This window comes from Gymnoscopelus braueri (genome assembly GCF_963280865.1).
Source record: "Gymnoscopelus braueri genome assembly, chromosome: 13".
Classification (NCBI taxonomy): Eukaryota; Metazoa; Chordata; class Actinopteri; order Myctophiformes; family Myctophidae; genus Gymnoscopelus; species Gymnoscopelus braueri.
This window is the reverse complement of record NC_137615.1, coordinates 40,997,369-41,016,321: the sequence shown is the minus strand read 5'-3', so window position 1 is coordinate 41,016,321 and position 18,953 is coordinate 40,997,369. Positions and strand designations below refer to the sequence as shown.

Below are 18,953 nucleotides of genomic sequence, written 5' to 3'. Positions count from 1 at the left end.
GCTGTAGGCGGTGTGGGCCCCTGTGCGTCCGGTTTATGAGCTGCTGCTGGGCGATAAGGCCTTAAATAAACAAGATCCTAAATGGATGAAAGTGAGTGCTGGTATTCCTTTCTAAGAATATATATATATATATATATATATATATATATATATATATATATATATATATATATATATATCATATGCCTACATTATGCATTGACATTTTTAGACATTGTACTATAGGCGCCTGTTCTTACATGAAAATAAGCTGGTACTCCTATCTGTCTGTTTTTCAGAAACAAATATACCTCCATTGTTGCAATGCTATTCTCACTATATCATATCTATTTTTTGACAATACATAATAATAATAATAATAATAATAATAATAATAATAATAATAATAATAATAATAATAACATGTGCAGAGTCAAAGCATGTAGGTTATACCACATTAGAACTGTTTCCTAAACAATGTATGTACAATTATTATGAAATATATGAGACCATTAGGTTTTTATTTAAGATGCTTATCAACATGCAATTGCTAGTTTGACCAAATCAAATACTCTAAACTCAAAATGAAATGTCCATTATTAGTGCAGGACTTTACTTTACCAGCCACATAATGCAAAGAAGCAGAGGTTAAAAGCCAAGAGAAAGCCATGCTGGCCTCTATAGAATCAAAATGACTAAAAACACTCAGAACTTCTGTCCATGTATATGTTTAAGAATGTGTAAAGGGGTTGTTCGTTGTTCCTGCAATTACACCAACATCATACCGCCATCATGGAACCAACCATTTAGAGAGGCAGGGCTGCAGGGCCGCAGAGTGGACAGTTTGACTTTGTACACAAGTTACAACGTCCTGCTCCAGAAAATCCACTAGGTGCAGGCAGGTGTGTTCCAGTCACACCTTGCCAGCAGCAGGTGTGTGTGGCAGGTCGCTCAAAACAAGAGCAATTACCAACAGAAACGTATTGGGGGATTTTGGCAATTTTTGGGGAGCACTTAACCCACACGTTTAGCTGTGTTGCTCATTCCACGAATGCCCGATCCTTACAAGCTGTAGGCCTTCCTCGTTGTAAAGGTAACTAATCAACGATAAAAAGGATATAAAACACAATACCAATTATTGGTATTAAAGGGAAGAAATAATCGACCGAAGTCACGTTTCGGAACTTTTTGTGGGCAGTTTATAATAAACATTGTTGTGGCATCATATTGATATTCCCTGAGAGACAATAAATATATATAATAAACACTGTTGTGGCGTCATATTCATATTCCCTGAGAGACAATTAATAAAATAAAATAAAATAAACCTGGACGTCATTGCTGTGGCGTCATAGTCCCTGAGCGAAATAAAATTAACAATGAAATAAATAAAATATTTACACCGATCAGAACCACTTCATCACAAAGACTTTGGTTAACCCATTAAGACCTGAGACGAGTCTAAAACATTTCTTCTAATTAGTCCTAACAGTTTTCTGAAAAGCGTATGTTGCTATAATATCAAGGCAACTATATTCTTCGTTGCCTTTTAACGTTTACGTCCATGTCTATTAAAGTGCATTGCTGCCCTCCACTGGTCGAATAAATATAAAATGAACCAGCTGAGCTCATCCTTCTCATTTCTATTCAAAGACAGACACCTTTCAGAAGTCAGAAGCGTTTCTTCCATGGATATTTTCAGCAGAAAACAAGCACAATTCTACTTTAATCAACTCGATATAGTTGTTAAGCAAGTGCAGGACTGAGTGAAAACAGCTTAAAATAGCTGTTATTTTGTTGTTAAACATACCTACTGCGATTTTGGGGGGCAGTGATCTGTGGGAACAAAATCCATCACAAATCACTGTATCTTGGTGTGAACTCTGGTGTGAAAACATATTTATAGTTATCAGTTCTTGGTGTGGACGGCCATTTAGGCTTATGTTAACCACAGACCTTACTTACCATCGAAAACCAGATATAAGGAAAAAAGCATTTGTACAAATGTGGCGAGGGAATCCATCATGACTCACTCACACTCTGACACTATAAACTGTCAGGTAGAACAACAATGGCAGCTGCAGATCTTTGTTTGAGTACCACTGTTGGACATCTGGACATCGATGACTGGACTGTTTACAATTTGCACTCATCTCAACCCACACTCCAAAGCAATTGAGGAGTTTTTCAATGGCACCATTTCCCTCAACAGGTTTGCAGAATAGCCACTGGTTGAACATGACTTCCTACGGAGGCGTGTGTAATGTTTCTTTCTTGCAATGAAGAAACTGGTTTTGTTCAATAACTCTTTTTATTAACAACGTGCTGCAGCTCTCAAACATGTGTCACACTGTCTGTAGTTGTCTCTTGTCTCTACAGGTAGCTTCAGGTAGGCTGGTCGGTGTTGCCCTCTATTGGTCAGAAGCATCAACTATCACTACATCCCCATTCCTTCAGATGTAAGCCGCAATCAACATTCATGTTAACTGTAAACTCTTGTGAACTGTAAACATAAGTACAATTTTCCTTACACAACAAACTTCTTCTGTGGCAGTTTCAATCACAACATGACATTTTGTTTACACTCAAAATAAAACATACCGGCATGGATGTGTGTCCTTAAAGTTGTACAATGCAAAATCACAAATAACGATTTTTAGCAACCTCTGCTGGTCACTACCGTCACTGCATACAATTTCCCTAGTCCTCGATTACCCAGAATTCCATTCGTTTTCACCGGAAGCCGGAAGCGTTTCAAAAAGCGATCTTTTAATTGTTTTATACTATCTACGGATCGTTTCTCTTAGCCAGTGGAGCATTAGTTACCATGAGCTGTGCTTTCTTTTTCTGTTCTTTTTCGATCTTCCAATCCTACATTATCTTAAAATCAGCGTGAGGTTCCTTTTTGTTAATAGCGCGGTAGTTCCTGGCCAAACAGGAAACCGTTGCGGTAGTTCCTGAGGACGTCGGCCACGACGTCATGACGTTGGCCAGGAACGTCATTTTCCCGGGAAAGTCCCCCCCGTACACGTTCAATAGAAAATATATAAATAAAAGGCTTCCGGGGGTGAAATTCACGGAGTGGGTGTTGTGAAACTTTTGCCACTCGCAAAAGATATACAATTTAACTTTAGTTTTGTTGAAAACGTTACCTAGTATTACTTTAACTTGCCATTAGCAGTGGAGTCAGAGTAAATATTAGTAGTAGACCCCACATTGCCCTGCTAGGCGAGGCCCCACTGATGAACTGAGCCTCTGGCACTCTAGATCTGATGAAACTGGCGTAGGCTGACACCTTGGCGTAAACTCCAGGCCTGTTGCGCTGGGCACAGCCCTGTCCAAAGCTCACCACACCAGCCTGGATCCATGTCCGGTTGCCTATGGGGCAAACCAGTGGTCCTCCAGAATCCCCCTGGTTCAATGAGCAGATAAGTAGACAGGTACAGCTGAATAGTAATGCTGTGTAACTTTTTCAGTCAAAAAAAATCTTCAACTGCCACACTTTTCACAATAACCATTTCTCATAAATGTATTGTGTGACCACTTCTATAAATACTGTTTTTAGTCAAAAGTGTCTGCCGGTGTCTGCCCCCTACATTCCCACCAAAATGACGCAGGTACTCACAGGAAGTGCTTTGGAACCGGAAATGTATTTCTTCTTTTATTTGTATTTAAATTATTTTCTGGAAATGTATTACTAGCAAGACCAGCGGCACAACATGCTATAAACACATGCTATAACACGTAGGTACCAGAGTTGTTGCCAAAATCACAAAAAAAATCTATGTTACACAGTATGACTTTGATCGAGGGTCGAAAATACAGTACCTTATCTACAAGCTCACAACAACGTGTCGCGACAGAGTATAAATTGGGCCTAACAGTATGTTAAGTGTAATACAAGCCAGGAATTTAACCTCGGCAGACACAACTTCGGCTTTAAAGTGTATTAATAGGCTCTGGATAATGACATAAGGCTACATCCTAAAGTTACATACGTGTGCGTGCGTGCGTGCGTGCGTGCGTGCGTGCGTGCGTGCGTGCGTGCGTGCGTGCGTGCGTGCGTGCGTGCGTGCGTGCGTGCGAGCGTGCGTGCGTGCGTGCGAACCAGAACCCACCTGACATGAGTCCTTGCCCCCCTCTGGGAAGCCTGCACAGATCATGTCAGAAAGGATGTCCACCTCCTTAGAATTATAAGACCGGGTATAGTACATCCTGCGACAGGATGTCTGCTCAATGATTGGCACCTCAACCTCCTGCAGAGTTCCCGCCCCAGACAGAGGCACTGTGTTCAAGGTGAATTGGGTGTTAATACGTGGAGAAGTAGATCAGTGTCAGGATTTTATATCAAAGTGTGTAAGCTAGGTGCAAATAGAGGCTCATGGTTGAGTTGAGCCCATCAACATTTGCAGAGGAAAGAACTGTAGCCCACACAGTAAAATAATGATCTACAAGCTCACAACATGTTGCAATGCAACATAATTATTGTGAGCTTGTAGATCGGCTATTTTCACTATATAATCTTTTTGTATGAAAATCTTTGACGTGTTTTTTTTTGTAATCAAGTTTTTATTTTATTTTATGTTCACATAGGTGGAGGTATGGACAAGCATGTCAGCTGCACAGTACAACAACCATTTGACAATTCCAATACACATTTCAACTTCCCAACAGGGGGTTCTTATTTGTACCTCCAGTTTTTGTGATTAACATACATTTTAAATTAAAAAAATTAATTGTGATATTTTCAAACATAAATATCAAATACATCAGACAGTCTACATTTCCCAAAAGGAAGAAAGGCATGTATTTAAATCAGTCTGACCAGAAGTAGGGATAAAACCTATCCATATCGGTGATAAAAATGACCAGATGGAGGATATCAAAAGCAGAGGCATGGATTTACCCCCAGCTAATTGAGTCCTGTTCTGCTGTCATTTTGTGTGTGTTGCATGTTGGTCATTTCTATCTTAAATGAGGATGTTTTCTAAGTTACAAATTTGAAGAGCAATATGCCATGGAACACAATCATCAATGACTAGAATGATCAAAAGGTTTCTCTTTAAAACACCTCACTGTAAGGGCAAAATGACATTCTTTTTTACTGCATGGCACAGAAGGGGTCAGCCGTCTAGAAAAACACTCAACGATCTTAGCTGCCTCTGTGAGCCTCACAGGGACTTGACAGTTGAACTTGGTGAAAATCTGTTAAAAATACTATAGAGCCCGACAGCGGCCGATGACAGATTTTTGGGTCCGATGCTGATACCATTTTGGACAATCCTAGACCACCAATGACAGATTTTTTTTTTAACTTTATTAATATATATGCCTTACTCAGAAATGGTCAGCACCCGCCGATGGCTCTCGTATTGGTTGTTGTAGTTGTTGAGCTGGTGACGGCCAATGTACAGACTGTAGGAGGAAACGACTGACGGGCTGACAGAAGGCAGGAAGGAGAGAATGGAAATTATTGATCAGAGCAGATAACTGCAGCAATCACAATGTTGCCTTGGGTTAGTGAGTATGCAACGTATCTGAGAAAACAGCAAAGATCCACAAATGTTTCTATTAAACCACTTTCAACCTGGCGTCCCTAAAACCTTTCAAAAAGTCTCAACATGGCAAAAATAACCGATCTATAACCTCATGTGTCACAATGCAATGTGAACTTGTAGATCGGCTATTACACCATCTTGTGATGAAGTATAAAATAGGGCAATGTTTGGAACAGTGGAAACTATTTCAGCCCATAATAAGGCATAACCCTTCCAAGCTGTATGCTGCAAAACTGTCTATATATTTTTAAATGGCATTTTTACTTTGGAAAGCAATGGGCAGCAGAAAGCACCCAATCCCTGGCGATGAGGGAGCCCCCACACACATGTCCACTGGAATCCAACTGGATCTGCACCTGCCAGGGCCAAGCCCCCTGCCGGGCTGCGTTCCCTCCCACCACGCGGTTCTCCACAGGAACTCGGCCACAGGCTGAAGGAACATTAGATGGATGGGTGTGGTGGTGAAGTACTAACACATGTATAGGATGGAGTGGCATGGAGTGGAGTCACACAAACAACTTTGCCAACCCTGCATTCACTGTTGTCAATTATACCCCAACCTTCAGGCACACACAGGCACACACACGCGCGCGCGCGCGCGCGCGCACACACACACACACACACACACACACACACACACACACACACACACACACACACACACACACACACACACACACACACACACACACACACACACACACGAATAGTAGAATGGTAGCCCTAGAATACAATAATAGCCTAAGGCTCTCACAAATTGCAAGGACGGAAAATCATGTTTAACAATGATGCCACCTGTTCCTAAACCTTTACTGCCTGCAAGGCATAGGCCTAGATGGAAAATAATACAGAATGGTTTTAATTCTTTGCACTTGCACATCGTTTTCAATTACCTTGAGCCTTGCATACCCTCAAACCTGTCGAGCACAAAGAAGGAGTCAGTTAAACCCAAAAAATATACAATATGTAGAATAGCTTATTATTCATAAGATCATCATTTGAGTGAATAAACAGGCGACTTACTTGATGCTGCAACGATAAGTGTGACCAGGTTCAGCATATTTCAAACTTTCAGAACAGAAAAATGATTTTTGCTTGGGTTTCTGAAACGTTAAAGGTTTTAAAATAAAGCTTTCACATCCTTGGTTAGATGCACGCACACCGACTTTGTCTCATAAAGATATGGTTATTTAACGTTGCATTGCACAAGAAAGTGGATCTCGGCATCCACACAAAATAGATTGTTTTTAAAAAAATTGCTATTTCATTTATGTTAGATTAGCTCGACAAATATAAAAGAAAACGTCCCGTTCAATCCGCTAGTTGCAAATAATCCACTTCAAAGATACTACTGTGGTTGGAACAGAAAGAGGGAGGAGTTCATATTTACCTGTAGGCTATGTTACACCTGAGAGCTTGCCTTCAACAAAACCTCCCACTGCACTATAAAATCCTGAGACCTAAGTGTTAATTTAACTGAATGTGTACAAATGGAACCATTATTGTTACATAACACTGAGGATTTTACTACACAGATGGGGGTTCCATTGTCAAATGATTTGCTTCAAAACCAGTTGAACTACTCTTAGGAGTGTAATTAGTGTTGATCAATAGGATTTGGTGACACACTGCCTGCTATTGAAGCACCGAAATAGTACCTGGATAGGCTGATTGCACAATTGTACAATTACATTAATTATAATCTCCTTCATGAAACACTGGTTTACTCAGCTCATAAGCGGTTGTAAATGGTGCCTTTTGTTGAGGATCATCATTCTGGTGCACCTTCACAATATACAATAAGCCCATTGTTAATGTACCAGGCTCTAAAACACTTATTTCTGGCATAACTGTACATTGCATTTAATAAAATTACATGATTTGTGACTAGAAACGCAGCTAATTAAGTTTCTCCTATAAAAATACAATTTGCAGTTCTTCATTAACTTCCTCTGCTTTAGAACTCTTATTATTCAGGGGTTTCTCTCATTCATACAAAATGTATATCTCTGCTGTTGGGCAGAAACCAGCTATGTCCAAAATATTAACTTTTCAGGAAATGAAGAAAAAAAAAACATGTTTTTAGAACAACAATACTGCCTGAAAGTTGGTATGGTGACTTTATACATTCTCAGATACTTGAATGTGTCCTGGTCCACCCCAAATACAGCTCAAGTGGAGTTAGGAGGCTTTTGACCATTAATGTAGAGAGTGTCCGTCTGACTACGTCATTCTAATCAATAGGGGACAAACCAGCTAACTCCACATGTTAGAGTTAGCTGGTTTGTCCGACAGTTTGAGGATCCAATGGAGTTAGGAGGTTTAGTCAGAAGCGCTATTTCAATACTTTTCATTGGTTCAATATTTGTAAAAGCCACACATAGACGTAAAGAGTGTTCAATAGCACCGACTTAAAATATTTAAAAAGTTTAAATATGGATAGCGCTGGTTTCTGCCCGACAGCAACGATATACAACCACACACACAACTATGTCATAAATGCAAAGCAATGATGTCACATAATTAAATACACAGACAAAATGCATCTGAATTCAACATTTTTTTACTTAAAAAAAAAGAACAAAATATTAACATTCTAGTAATTTACATTGGTTCTTCTTAACCACATGAACAGTAGCGTCCCTATTCTGGACATGTCATACATGCAGATCTACAAGCTCACAGCGCGTCGCATCTGTGAGCTTGTAGATCAGCGTTTTTTCCGCAATTTTCCTGTTTTTATATAACAATAATAAAAAGGAACAGTTTTTGGACATGGGAGGTTTGCACCCCACAGAGACGATATAGGGTTCATGTGGCTAAGAATGGAGCTCCACAATCGAGACAGATTTGTGGTGAGGAGGGGGAACTTGGTGAATGGTCGATGAACAGGCTTGGCTCCACCTCTCATTTCTTGGACAGCTTGACCTGCTTGTGTTTGGGCGGTGCCCACTTCAGACACATGTTGTCCACTGTGGAGAGAGAGAGAGAGAGAGACACAGTCACACGTGTTCATCACTAGGGCTGTCACCATAATAATTCCCGTCTCCTACCGGCTAATGTATCCGGTAGGAGACACAAAGTAGATTATTTGTGTCTCCTACCGGATACACACCTGGTCATCAAATTATTGGCTTAGGAATGCCACAAAAACAAAAATAAATCCATGAATTCAAGGCTTCATGTGGTGTGCAATTGATAGAAAATAAGTAATTTTTTGGGTGAACTCCTCCTTTAAAGCAAAATAAAATCTCATGATGACTGAAAATTTGTATGGCCAAGTCCTACTATGCCATTTGTGAAACAAGTGTGAAAAGAGCCCTCACCACACTAGCGCCGTTTCCTTAACAATTAACACAATTATTTAAATGATGATGTTTAACACATTGAGTGCCAGTCGCGTAGATTTACGAGAAGTGGTCTTCTTTTTTTTTACTCGCAGGTTCACATTTCATTGTAGGCCTTGTTCGCCACGACACATTTCATTGTAGCACCACCGGAAACGGAATTATCCATATCCGGAGATTTTCGTTCCCATCCGCCTCCACTCTAAACCGGAATCTCAATTTTCTCGGTTGTTGTTTTTCTCATCGCTGATCGCTGTTTAACATAAACCGCTGTAGCTTCAAGATGGCGGATCGCAGATCGAAACGGTCTTCGCTGGGCGTCTCACACAGATCCCCTGTGTGTTTACAAACAGTTGAATGCGCGATTTTAACGGATTTAGCGATGTCTGTGGCGACGTGAAAAAAACAAAAAAACACAACAATAAATCGCTGGCACTGGTGAGTACATTATGATATTAAACTCTGGCATGGAATGTGTTAAGTATTGTTGCCGTTCTACATATTGCCAACCAGGTGAAGAAATCACAGATTGAGGCTTTAACCTTTGCTTTTATGACCGAGACCATTAGGGTTTTATGGGAAATGCTCTTAATCATATGCTCCAATCTTTAAAGATAATAACCGAAAATAGCCCATCTACAAGCTCTCAATGCGTCGAGCTTGTAGATCGGCCATTTTCGCAGCGCAACATGGTTCCATAGAAGACATGCTGGCTTCTATGGAATCCAAATGACTGAAATCAGTTCAGTCAGATAACTCACTAATAGATTGAACCAATATTTTATCATAGAATGAGAATACAAGTGTGGATGTAATATTTTATCTTGGCGTTTAGGTTCTGCTAAATTTTTCTCTCTGATCAGCACAATTAGACAACCATCATTAACTATTAAGAGCAGGGAGATAGATATACAATAACAACCCCCCATGGGGAACAGAAATAATAGCAGAGCCCACAGGTGGTTGTAGATCTGCTATTCTTTGAAAAATCATGAAAATGTGTTCAAATCTTTGAATATGTATATTTTTAAAGCATTTGTAACTCAAATCTTTGCTTCTGGGGATTCTACAAATGTCTTCTAAATCCCAACAGTTTTTTTGGAGAAAGAAAAAACTCAAACTTTTTCATGTCAAGGACCCCCAAAATGATATATATTTGGCCACGGACCCCCATCTCAAAATATGTTGTTCCAGGGACACCCCCAGAAGCAAAGATTTGAGTAAAAATGTGTATATATATATATATATATATATATATATATATATATATATTTTCAAAGATTTGCACATTTTTCACGATTGTTATTGTCAAAAATAGCAGATCTACAAGCTCATATGTAGATCTGCCATTTTTGAATAGCCCAAAGAAATCTAAAATGACACACAAAGGCGTTCCCGGATTGAATGGGTTAAACAACCCGCCAATTGGTCGGCTGATTGCCACGTATGGTGTATGGATCTTGCGTAATACCGTTGCAATAAGGCATCCCTATACACCCACATAGTAAAGCACAGTGTGTAACCTCTCGAGTATAGTCCGCCTGAACTAAGCTCGCAAGCTACGTATCATTTGTGGCGACTGAGAACTTTAATTCATGCATCATGACATTTTACTTGACGATTAACACATTGCGTGCCAATCGCGTAGTTCTACGCGAACCTAAATAACAGCGCAGCGTGCCAGTCGCGTAGATCTACGCGAAGTGGTCTTTTTTTTCTCGCAGTGACACATTTCACTGTAGGCCTCTCTCGCAGTGACACATTTCATTGTGGGCCTCTCTCGCAGTGACACATTTCATTGTAGCACACCGGAAACGGAAATTAATGTCAATCGAAGATTTTTGTTCCCATCCGCCGCCGCTCTAAAGCTTCCGCTAATCCGCCATTATCTCGGTGTTGTTTTTCTCGCTGGCACTGGTGAGTACATTATGATATTAAACTCTGGCATGGAATGCGTTAATTGTCATACAAATAATTGTGATCAACGATTTAATTGAGCTTTCGGCACTCAATGCTGCATTTATGTTTGGCTGCTAGGCAACAAACATTGCACAGATAATGACAAATAACTAAAATATTCAAAGAAATTAGATATATTTAATTACTTTAGAATTTCAAATTTTTTAATATAATTGTGGAAATAGCAGATCTACCAGCTTACAAAGCAAAAACAAAAATGTCTTCATACAATTCAGCGATTATATAATAATTGTGACAGCCCTATTGTCCATGTCCGAGAGCATCATGATATCAGCTGCGCCTTGGCTGCCAGGGTAGGGAAACTTGAGGCTATATTCAAATTGCAGGCAAATGCTATTCGTTTCTCAAATCTGATCTTTAGGACCGACTCCACACTGTTATTTGCAGGTGATCAGTTGTGATTTGATTGTGTATTCAGACATTGTTGACCTAGCTGCATTGGTTGCTGTGGTAACGATGCAATGACGTACAATGGTGTCGCTCACTGAAAAGGCCTGCAAGCTCAATATGCGTGAGCTTGTAGATCAGCTACTTTCGCAGTGTGACACCATCATACGACACAGTAAAACTCAAGGTTTCAGTATCTGAGTGTCCAGACTGAGACGCATCTTTAGAAATCAGATTTGAACTCTACTATTTCAAACCATCTAGGAACATGGTTCAAATCTGATTTGCAAAAATCTGTTTCTATGTTTTTTTGCAGTTCAGACTTGATCAAACCTATCTGATTCCAATCGGTATAGGCCTCAAATCGGATGTGGGCTGCCAGTCTGAACACAGCATGAATTAACTGGTGTATACCTGTGATTGGTGGCTTCTTGTACTGTGCGCTCTTGAGGTGTTCCTCCACCAGTTTAGGTGTGACACAGATGACATGCTGGCCTTTCCAGTACTTGACCATGTTGAGGGACTGCAGCGTGCTGATGATGTCACCCTGGGTGATGCTGGTCATTGAGCTGTGAAGTAGCGAGTTTGACAGTGTTTATAGTAGTAGAAAATCTACAGCAGTAGAAAAACTAAGGTGTGTGTGTGGGGGGGGGGTTAATAGCCTCGCATAGGTAGACGATCGGAGAACTCTGCCTACCGATATGTCTGGTGACATCTAAACTCAATGTATGGGCTAGAACAACAGTGAGAACACCCACTGACAAACCTACTTCCCTTAGATTCAGTTTATCAGTAGGCGGAGATCTCATCCCCTGGATTCGAAAACCAGCTCCATGCACAAGTAGTGCCTTTTTAGTTTTACTGTTGAGCTAATAACAGAGTCTATTCCGCAATTTGTTTCCATTTGACTTTCATGCAATACCCCTTGTCAACCAGTAGGTGTCCTACCCAACCACAGGTAGGACACCTACTGTACAGCACTTTGGTTCAATTTGTTCTCAATGTGCTCTCTGAATAATAAGTGGATTGGACATAAAATCAGCAGTTGTGGTAGTTTTATTGTATCAACGTAATCTACTGCACAGATTAGTAAAAAAGAACATTATTCACCAAAACGACTCACCTACTTAAAGTAACCAACTCATTTTTATTAATCAATATGAATCACTAATACGTCTTTGGGGATATCTTGTGACTAACTCTCAGTGGGGGGTGGGGGGGTCTGTGTGTGTCTGTGTTTGTCTACCTGAGGTCCTTGATGGAGAGTGTACCCCTAAAGTCTCTCAGGATCTCCAGGAGCACCCAGGACCAGTAGCTGCGGTAACTCAACTTGCCAAGGTCTGACAGCGGCTTCTCTGGGGAGCCCACCGCACTCTCCAGCTTGGACAGCTCGTAACCTTTAGACACACACACACACACACACACACACACATAAAGTGTCAATAATCTAATTCAGTGTTAACTGGACGCAGTTCGCAACCTTTTCTGGATCAAGGGCAGATGGGTGGGCTGCGTGCATTTTGAAAGCATGTTTAATTTAATGATCAATCTATAGACCAATTATTTGTTTACCAACATTGAGACTGGATGCACAGGTGATTGTTTCATGCAATCAATTCTCAACCTGTTAGTGATGTGTGGGTCGGGTTTTTTCATGACCCGCCCCACCCCGCCACGGAACCCAACCCGCCTCGTGAACCCATATATAAATCTATGGCTCAACCCCGCCCCACGACCCGCGGTGGGAAAAAAAAGATAATCATCATCATAATAGCTCAGATTTATATAGCGCTCTTTTAAGTACCCAAAGTCGCTTTAAATGTCTACAGTAGCTCAACATTGTCATGGGCTAAATAAACAAGCATGTTGTTCAAAATAGTTTTTTTTTTATTTCAGCTCACCCGAACCCCCTCTTGGCTAGTGCTGCGCGCCCTAGCGAGACCTGGTTTCATTTGCAACCAGTATGACGCTTGCAACCAGTGTGACGTCGTTGGATCAATGAACTAAAACAGTATACTTTAAGTTCCTAAAGTGTTTAAAGTTGGGTACGTGATTTTCTTTGGTTAAAGTAAGTGTTAAATAGCTCTATATTCTAGTACTCATTGCTATAGTGTTTGTTCATTAACAGGAGTCTCCTCGTCTCTCCAGCTCTTTATTGAACAGAAAATGAATGCATTCAGATTCAGGTCGAGATACCAATTTTATCCAATCAGGATAGAGGACTCAGACATGATACAGATTAAACAGGTGAAATTGGAAGTGATGACACAAAGAAATGAGCAGACAAAATTGGAACAGCTGAGCTGAATGGGTACTCTCTCCTGATTGGCTGAAATGTTGCAACCCCCCAGAAAATGTATTTTCTGTTTATTGAAGATCTGGAGAGATGGGGAGACTCCCGTTACTGAACAAACACTCTATAGCAATGATTACTATCAGAAAATAGTGCTTTAACCTTTTACTACAGAAATATCACATACCCAACCTTTAATGTGCGTCTTATCTCCTACTCACTGAATGCTATGAGGAACTTTCCATAGCCTCTGCGTTGGTAGGGGGGCAGTGTGAGGATGCACGCCACATTATTCCCATCAGGAGACTCTTTCTCCTGTAAAAACAAAACCTTTTCATTAACCGCTAAGCCAGTTAACCACAAAAGATACATCTTTGAAAAAGAAATCCTATTACGACATGCCCAAAGTTGGGACGGCACACGGCAGACAAGGACAGACGAACTTACTTTAGAGAAGTAACCGACTATGTGTGCGCCGTGTCTGTTGACTTCAGTGAGAATGTAGAAGATGAAAGGCTCCACGTCAAAGTAGAGCGTCTTGTGGTCCAGGAAGAGCTTGGCTAGTAGACACAGGTTCTGACAATAGATCTGACCACAGAGCACCAACAAACAACCATGATCATTAAGTGGGGTATGAACTAGGGGTGCAATGCAACAGTTAAAAAGCTCACAACGTGCTGCGATGTGGCCCGTTGTGAGCTTGTAGATCGGCTCTTTTCTGTATTTTTGCGGTGACAGACACCATTGTACGACAAAGTATAAAACAGGGCATACGTTTTTAATCAGACCTAAAATCAATTTAGTCGATTATTAAAAAATACATTCGTACTTTTTCGCGTTGATTTGTTGATATATAAATAAAAAACACGCTTCTCAATTGATCAAAAAAGTAATCAATATAATAAGAATATCGCCAAGAAAATATTTGAAAAGAAACATTTTCATCTTGGCTCATCCAATCCCACTTTCTGTCAACGAAGCTGAAAAGAACACACCGTCCAGTTATTTCCTGTGAATTTGGACTTCCCAGCTATGCTTACCTTGTGATCTCGCCCATCCACCTCGTACACTGAGATGTTGCTTCTTCTGTAGATCTCTTTACCGGGCGGCTGCTTCCATTGACAGTGGGACTAGAGACATGGAAGTCAACAGTCAATCCAGTTCCACAGATGCAATAATCAACAAAAAAAATCTAAACCACCAAGCAAGTACACAGAAGACATAGGGATTTATTTTTGCCAAACTATGATCTCAAATAAACAGAGATACAGTACATCCTGTGTTCTGTGTACACTTTCTGTGTGTTATCCCCATACCATATCGTTGCTGTCGGGCAGAAACATTGTATCTCCATATTTCAACTTTTTTTGTAAATGAATGCCCTACTTCCTCATACAAGAGTGTCACACAGAAGTTGTGAAAATAGCAGATCAACTATCTTACAACGTGTGGCATTGAGTGTGTGAGAATATATATATATATATATATATATTATTATTTTTTTCTTCTTTTCAATAATTATTTGGACATATGAGGTTTTCACCTGACAGCGACAATATTTTAGCTTGAAAGCAGAACTAGTGCATCCCTTTTAGTAGCCTACATCCAGGCAGGGTGTTGAACTGACCAAGTGATATCGAAACGTCTTCTCGTACTTCATGTACTTGAGGCAGTACTCGCAGATCCACAGCTTGGGCTGCTTGCCGTAGTCTTCTGGAAACGGCGAGAAGTACCAGGCATCAATCTCAAAGTTCCCTATCTGGATCTTGTCCACATATTTCACTTTGGTGATCTGAGGGAAGGAGACACACGAGAAAGAGTTTTATCTTTGTCTGTGCAGTGATGTAGAGCTAACAGGTGAACTGCTATAGCATTCTGCAGAATGACAAAACGCTTGATGTGGATTTCAGTACAGGGTTGTTAATAGGCTGCTGCTATCTAGGCTTAAAAATACAGCTAACACGATTCTGATTAGTGAGTCAAGGCATTCTCTGATCATTCTGCAGCCTGTTATTTCTAAATAGTAGAGCACTGTTCTGCCTCTGTTTACATTGTTATAGAAGTGGAAGCTTCCAAAAAAAAAAGTTATCTTTGAATGTTGAATGTCAAGTTATTCATTTCGGGGGTGAGGTAGGACCTACACTTTGCATCAGGCAGCCTTGCGTCACCCTTTCAGGGTTTCTTTTGCTCACATACAGTTGAGTACAAGGTGAATACTGTACTGTATGTGAGCATTTGTCTCCAACACTCATATACACACACCTCCACACATTCCTTACCGCCTCATGCTCCTTCTCCAAGGCTGCTGTTGTGGGGTCCATCTCTGCATAAGTCTAGAGAGAGAGGAATGAATCCTGTCAGAATCATAAACCAACAAACTGCCACAGGTCAGGCAACACAATGATTTTTTCCCCTTCTTTTTTTAAGTATTTACACTGCACCCTGGCCCCAAGTAAAATGCTCCTCAGGTCTCAACTGGGTTTCCATCAACCAGTTTTTTAAGCACACAGAATTTTCAATTTAGTGCATAAAGCCCTGAATGGAAACCCCCAGAATCTTGATATTGGCAACAACAACAAAAAAGTTTTTACATTTGAAGTAGGTGGATCTTGCCAGCGAAAAATGAAATGCGCAAATGGGGGACGGAGACACTTTTGCTCAATACGTTCTGACATCGAGAGCATTACTCGTATGACTCACTAACGTATTGTTTCATAAGTTGCCTAATCCAAGTAAATTATTAGCCTGGGATCAATACCATTTTCGGGTTTCTGATCCGGTCGGAACGTTACATCATCTGGTGGCCGGAAACACCGGCGCCATGCATCTCCAAAATGATTCCCCTAGTTTAGTTTGGTATTATCGTTTCGTTTCTTTTGGTATAATAATAGTTTGGTAATTGGTATGTGCATCTTCTATTCTAACTTGTGGCGGGACTGGCCAACAAAAACAATGCGACGCCAACCAGAACACACCACCCGAACCACAATTCTTTTTTTCTAAACCGGATCACATGGCTAGTTTTAGAACGAATACCAGGCTTTCCTCCCAGGTGGAAAGTCTGGTGACACAAGGTTAGTAAATTATAAGTATAAGCCATGTGAAGATAACCTTGCAACAAGCCTGCAAGAAAGCTTGACTAAACGAAACAGTCCTCGGCAATGCCAATAATACAAGCCAACTATAAAACTGACCTCAACAGTGTAATTGTGGGAAATGAAGCTCAAGGCAAGCCTTGCCTTGGTCTGCAAAACAGAACTTTGAGTGCAATCGAACAAAACAAGGCTCACAGGTTATGACACAAATCCCGGTCGTGAGCACAGTCACAGAAGAAAATCTCTAGTTCTGGCTCCGACTGCTTTAGACAACCTGGACAAGATGACACACCTTCTGCACATGGTTGATCTCATCATGCTTCCTCTTCTGGTTTCGGGTGATTTTTCTCTCCGGCTGCTCCCCTAGCTCTCCGATGCCACCGATCTCTGCACTCTTCCTCACTGCATCCTTCACTGTCTTAGTGAGTGCCAAGCGGATCTTGCCCACCCACTCGTCCAGGCGCCTGTTGACTGCATGGGCCAAAAAGCAATGGATGATGCTAGAATTTAAAGTAGTAATATGATGGAACTCTACTTCATGTTTCTGTCAACATTACACAGTGTAGACACTGACTAGACAGAGAGTCTTTGATACTGACAGACTACACAAAATCATATTTATTGCCATCACAATTAATTTTACGAGGCGAAATGTGTCAGTGTCAAACAAATAGATAAACCCTCAAGTGCTATATGTTGTAGAGCATGATCGTGCAGTTTATTTGACATTAGCTATTGTTAGGAAGTTGGTGTGTTAACTCACATCCCACATAGTGGACATAAAACTCCTCTCTGCCCTCTTGCTCATTCAAGCGGGTCTGGATCACCTCAGCTGAATCTGAAAAGGGGAAAAGGAGAATAGTTAACAACCTCAACAAAAACAATGGTTGAACTTGTTATATTGTCTTTTGTGACCAATCGAATTTAGATCTATGTGACTACAGGGGGGTCAGTGCAAAGGACGTTCCATCTACATCATTTATTGTAGTTACAGCCATATGATATGACATATTCTAATGGTGCAGAGAATCCCCAAAGCAGTCATAGATGATATATCATTCAAGTTACCTCTACAATCCAGACCGGATGAGCAGCATGCAACCTTAACCTGCGAAGCCCATTGATCTCAGTCTACTAGATTCACGATGTTTTAAGTCAGTGGTTCTCAACCTGTGATTTTTGGGGGGGTCCCCAGATGATAGTGAAATGACAATTTAAGGACTTAAGACCTTTTCAATACCTAAATAAAACATTACTGCATCAACAGTAATCAAATATACTATAAAACATTGGCCAAATTGTCAAATAATATGAGGCAAAACAAATAATAATAGACGATCTACAAGCTCACTAAGCCTCGCAACGCGTTGTGAGCTTGTAGATCTTCCATTTTCACCAATGTATCTGTGGCACGGAGTCAAATAAAGTGGGGGGTCCCCAGTTCAAATATGATTATTTTGGGGGATCACGAGCTGAAAAGGTTGAGAACCACTATTCTAAGTCACAAGTTTCAATAGCGCTGCCGACGACGTAGCAATAATACTTAAACGTAAACAAATGAAGGGTGGTGGTATATAAGCCCCCCCCATCATACATAAATACAAATAATTACAAGAAACTAAACAATACTCACGCCATGATTGATCGGCTCGCTGACACAGGTACGTCTCTCCGATGTCCACCGTCACCTCCTGCTCCCTGCAGCCGGCCGACTCCTCTCCGTCCCCGGCGTGCAGGCAACGCGAGTCCAAGGACTCCCGGGACCTCCGCTCCAACAACAAGGCCTCCGCCTCGTCGTCCTCCCCGCCGCTGCCGTTCGAGGAGCAGGCCTGGAGGATCTGCATCCCTCCGCCGTCCACCAGACCCGCCCGGTCCACTATCATGGCGTGGCGTGACTCCATGTCCACCATGTCCATGTTTGTTTGTGTCGTTGACGGTAAGTCCCTTTGTATCAATGATCGGCTAACGCGCTAACGTGAGACCAAAAACGTTCCTACTCCGCTCTGCATCTGAAAACAAACCCCCGATGGCTAGTGTTGCCAGGTGTCGTGAGAGAAATAAGCAACGAGGTCTGTGAAAACAAGCCCAAATGAAGCGACTATCTATGGGCCACATCAGAGTAATTTAGAAAGAGAGTAATGACAGTATTATTTTCAAATCCACAAAATCTTGTATTGGAGTCTCCGCCTGGCACCAAATATTTTTTTTACAAATACATATGAATTTGGGGGTCCTTGACATGAAAATGTTAGAGAACTACTGGTTCAAACAACATTAGGAAACAATCCCAAATAAGCAACTAGACTTTTAGAAA

At 41.0% G+C, this 18,953-nt stretch overlaps 2 protein-coding genes across 2 annotated transcripts; both read right to left on the bottom strand.

Moving 5' to 3' along the window:
* Positions 1-2,314: 2,314 nt before the first annotated feature.
* LOC308099590 (serine protease 27) lies at positions 2,315-6,610 on the bottom strand. The gene is made up of 7 exons (XM_080448327.1): positions 6,561-6,610; positions 6,431-6,454; positions 5,802-5,967; positions 5,334-5,418; positions 4,098-4,235; positions 3,142-3,391; positions 2,315-2,597 (listed from the first exon to the last, which is right to left on the bottom strand). Exons 1-6 carry the CDS (start codon positions 6,595-6,597, stop codon positions 3,143-3,145), a joined length of 699 nt encoding a protein of 232 aa, XP_080304453.1. The 5' UTR covers positions 6,598-6,610; the 3' UTR covers positions 2,315-2,597; position 3,142.
* A 1,472-nt stretch (positions 6,611-8,082) lies between these two features.
* On the bottom strand, positions 8,083-18,664 carry kat8 (K(lysine) acetyltransferase 8). Its single transcript, XM_080447608.1, has 11 exons — positions 18,273-18,664; positions 17,403-17,477; positions 16,932-17,110; positions 15,824-15,877; positions 15,172-15,336; positions 14,585-14,674; positions 13,992-14,132; positions 13,766-13,859; positions 12,498-12,648; positions 11,666-11,820; positions 8,083-8,509 (listed from the first exon to the last, which is right to left on the bottom strand). Exons 1-11 carry the CDS (start codon positions 18,553-18,555, stop codon positions 8,445-8,447), a joined length of 1,452 nt encoding a protein of 483 aa, XP_080303734.1. The 5' UTR covers positions 18,556-18,664; the 3' UTR covers positions 8,083-8,444.
* Between the last annotated feature and the right edge of the window lie 289 nt (positions 18,665-18,953).

Coding starts and splice junctions, on each gene's coding strand:
- LOC308099590 (XM_080448327.1), bottom strand. CDS start 6,597: ATGCTGAACCTGGTCACACTTATCGTTGCAGCATCAA. Junction 5,419..5,801: donor GCTGCCCATTGCTTTCCAAA/GTAAAAATGCCA, acceptor GCCTTCTGTCAG/CCCGTCAGTCGTTTCCTCCT. Junction 4,236..5,333: donor AATACGAGAGCCATCGGCGG/GTGCTGACCATT, acceptor GGAACTCTGCAG/GAGGTTGAGGTGCCAATCAT.
- kat8 (XM_080447608.1), bottom strand. CDS start 18,555: ATGGACATGGTGGACATGGAGTCACGCCACGCCATGATAGTGGACCGG. Junction 17,478..18,272: donor GCGAGCCGATCAATCATGGC/GTGAGTATTGTT, acceptor TCCCCTTTTCAG/ATTCAGCTGAGGTGATCCAG. Junction 11,821..12,497: donor CTCTCCATCAAGGACCTCAG/GTAGACAAACAC, acceptor GCTACTTCACAG/CTCAATGACCAGCATCACCC.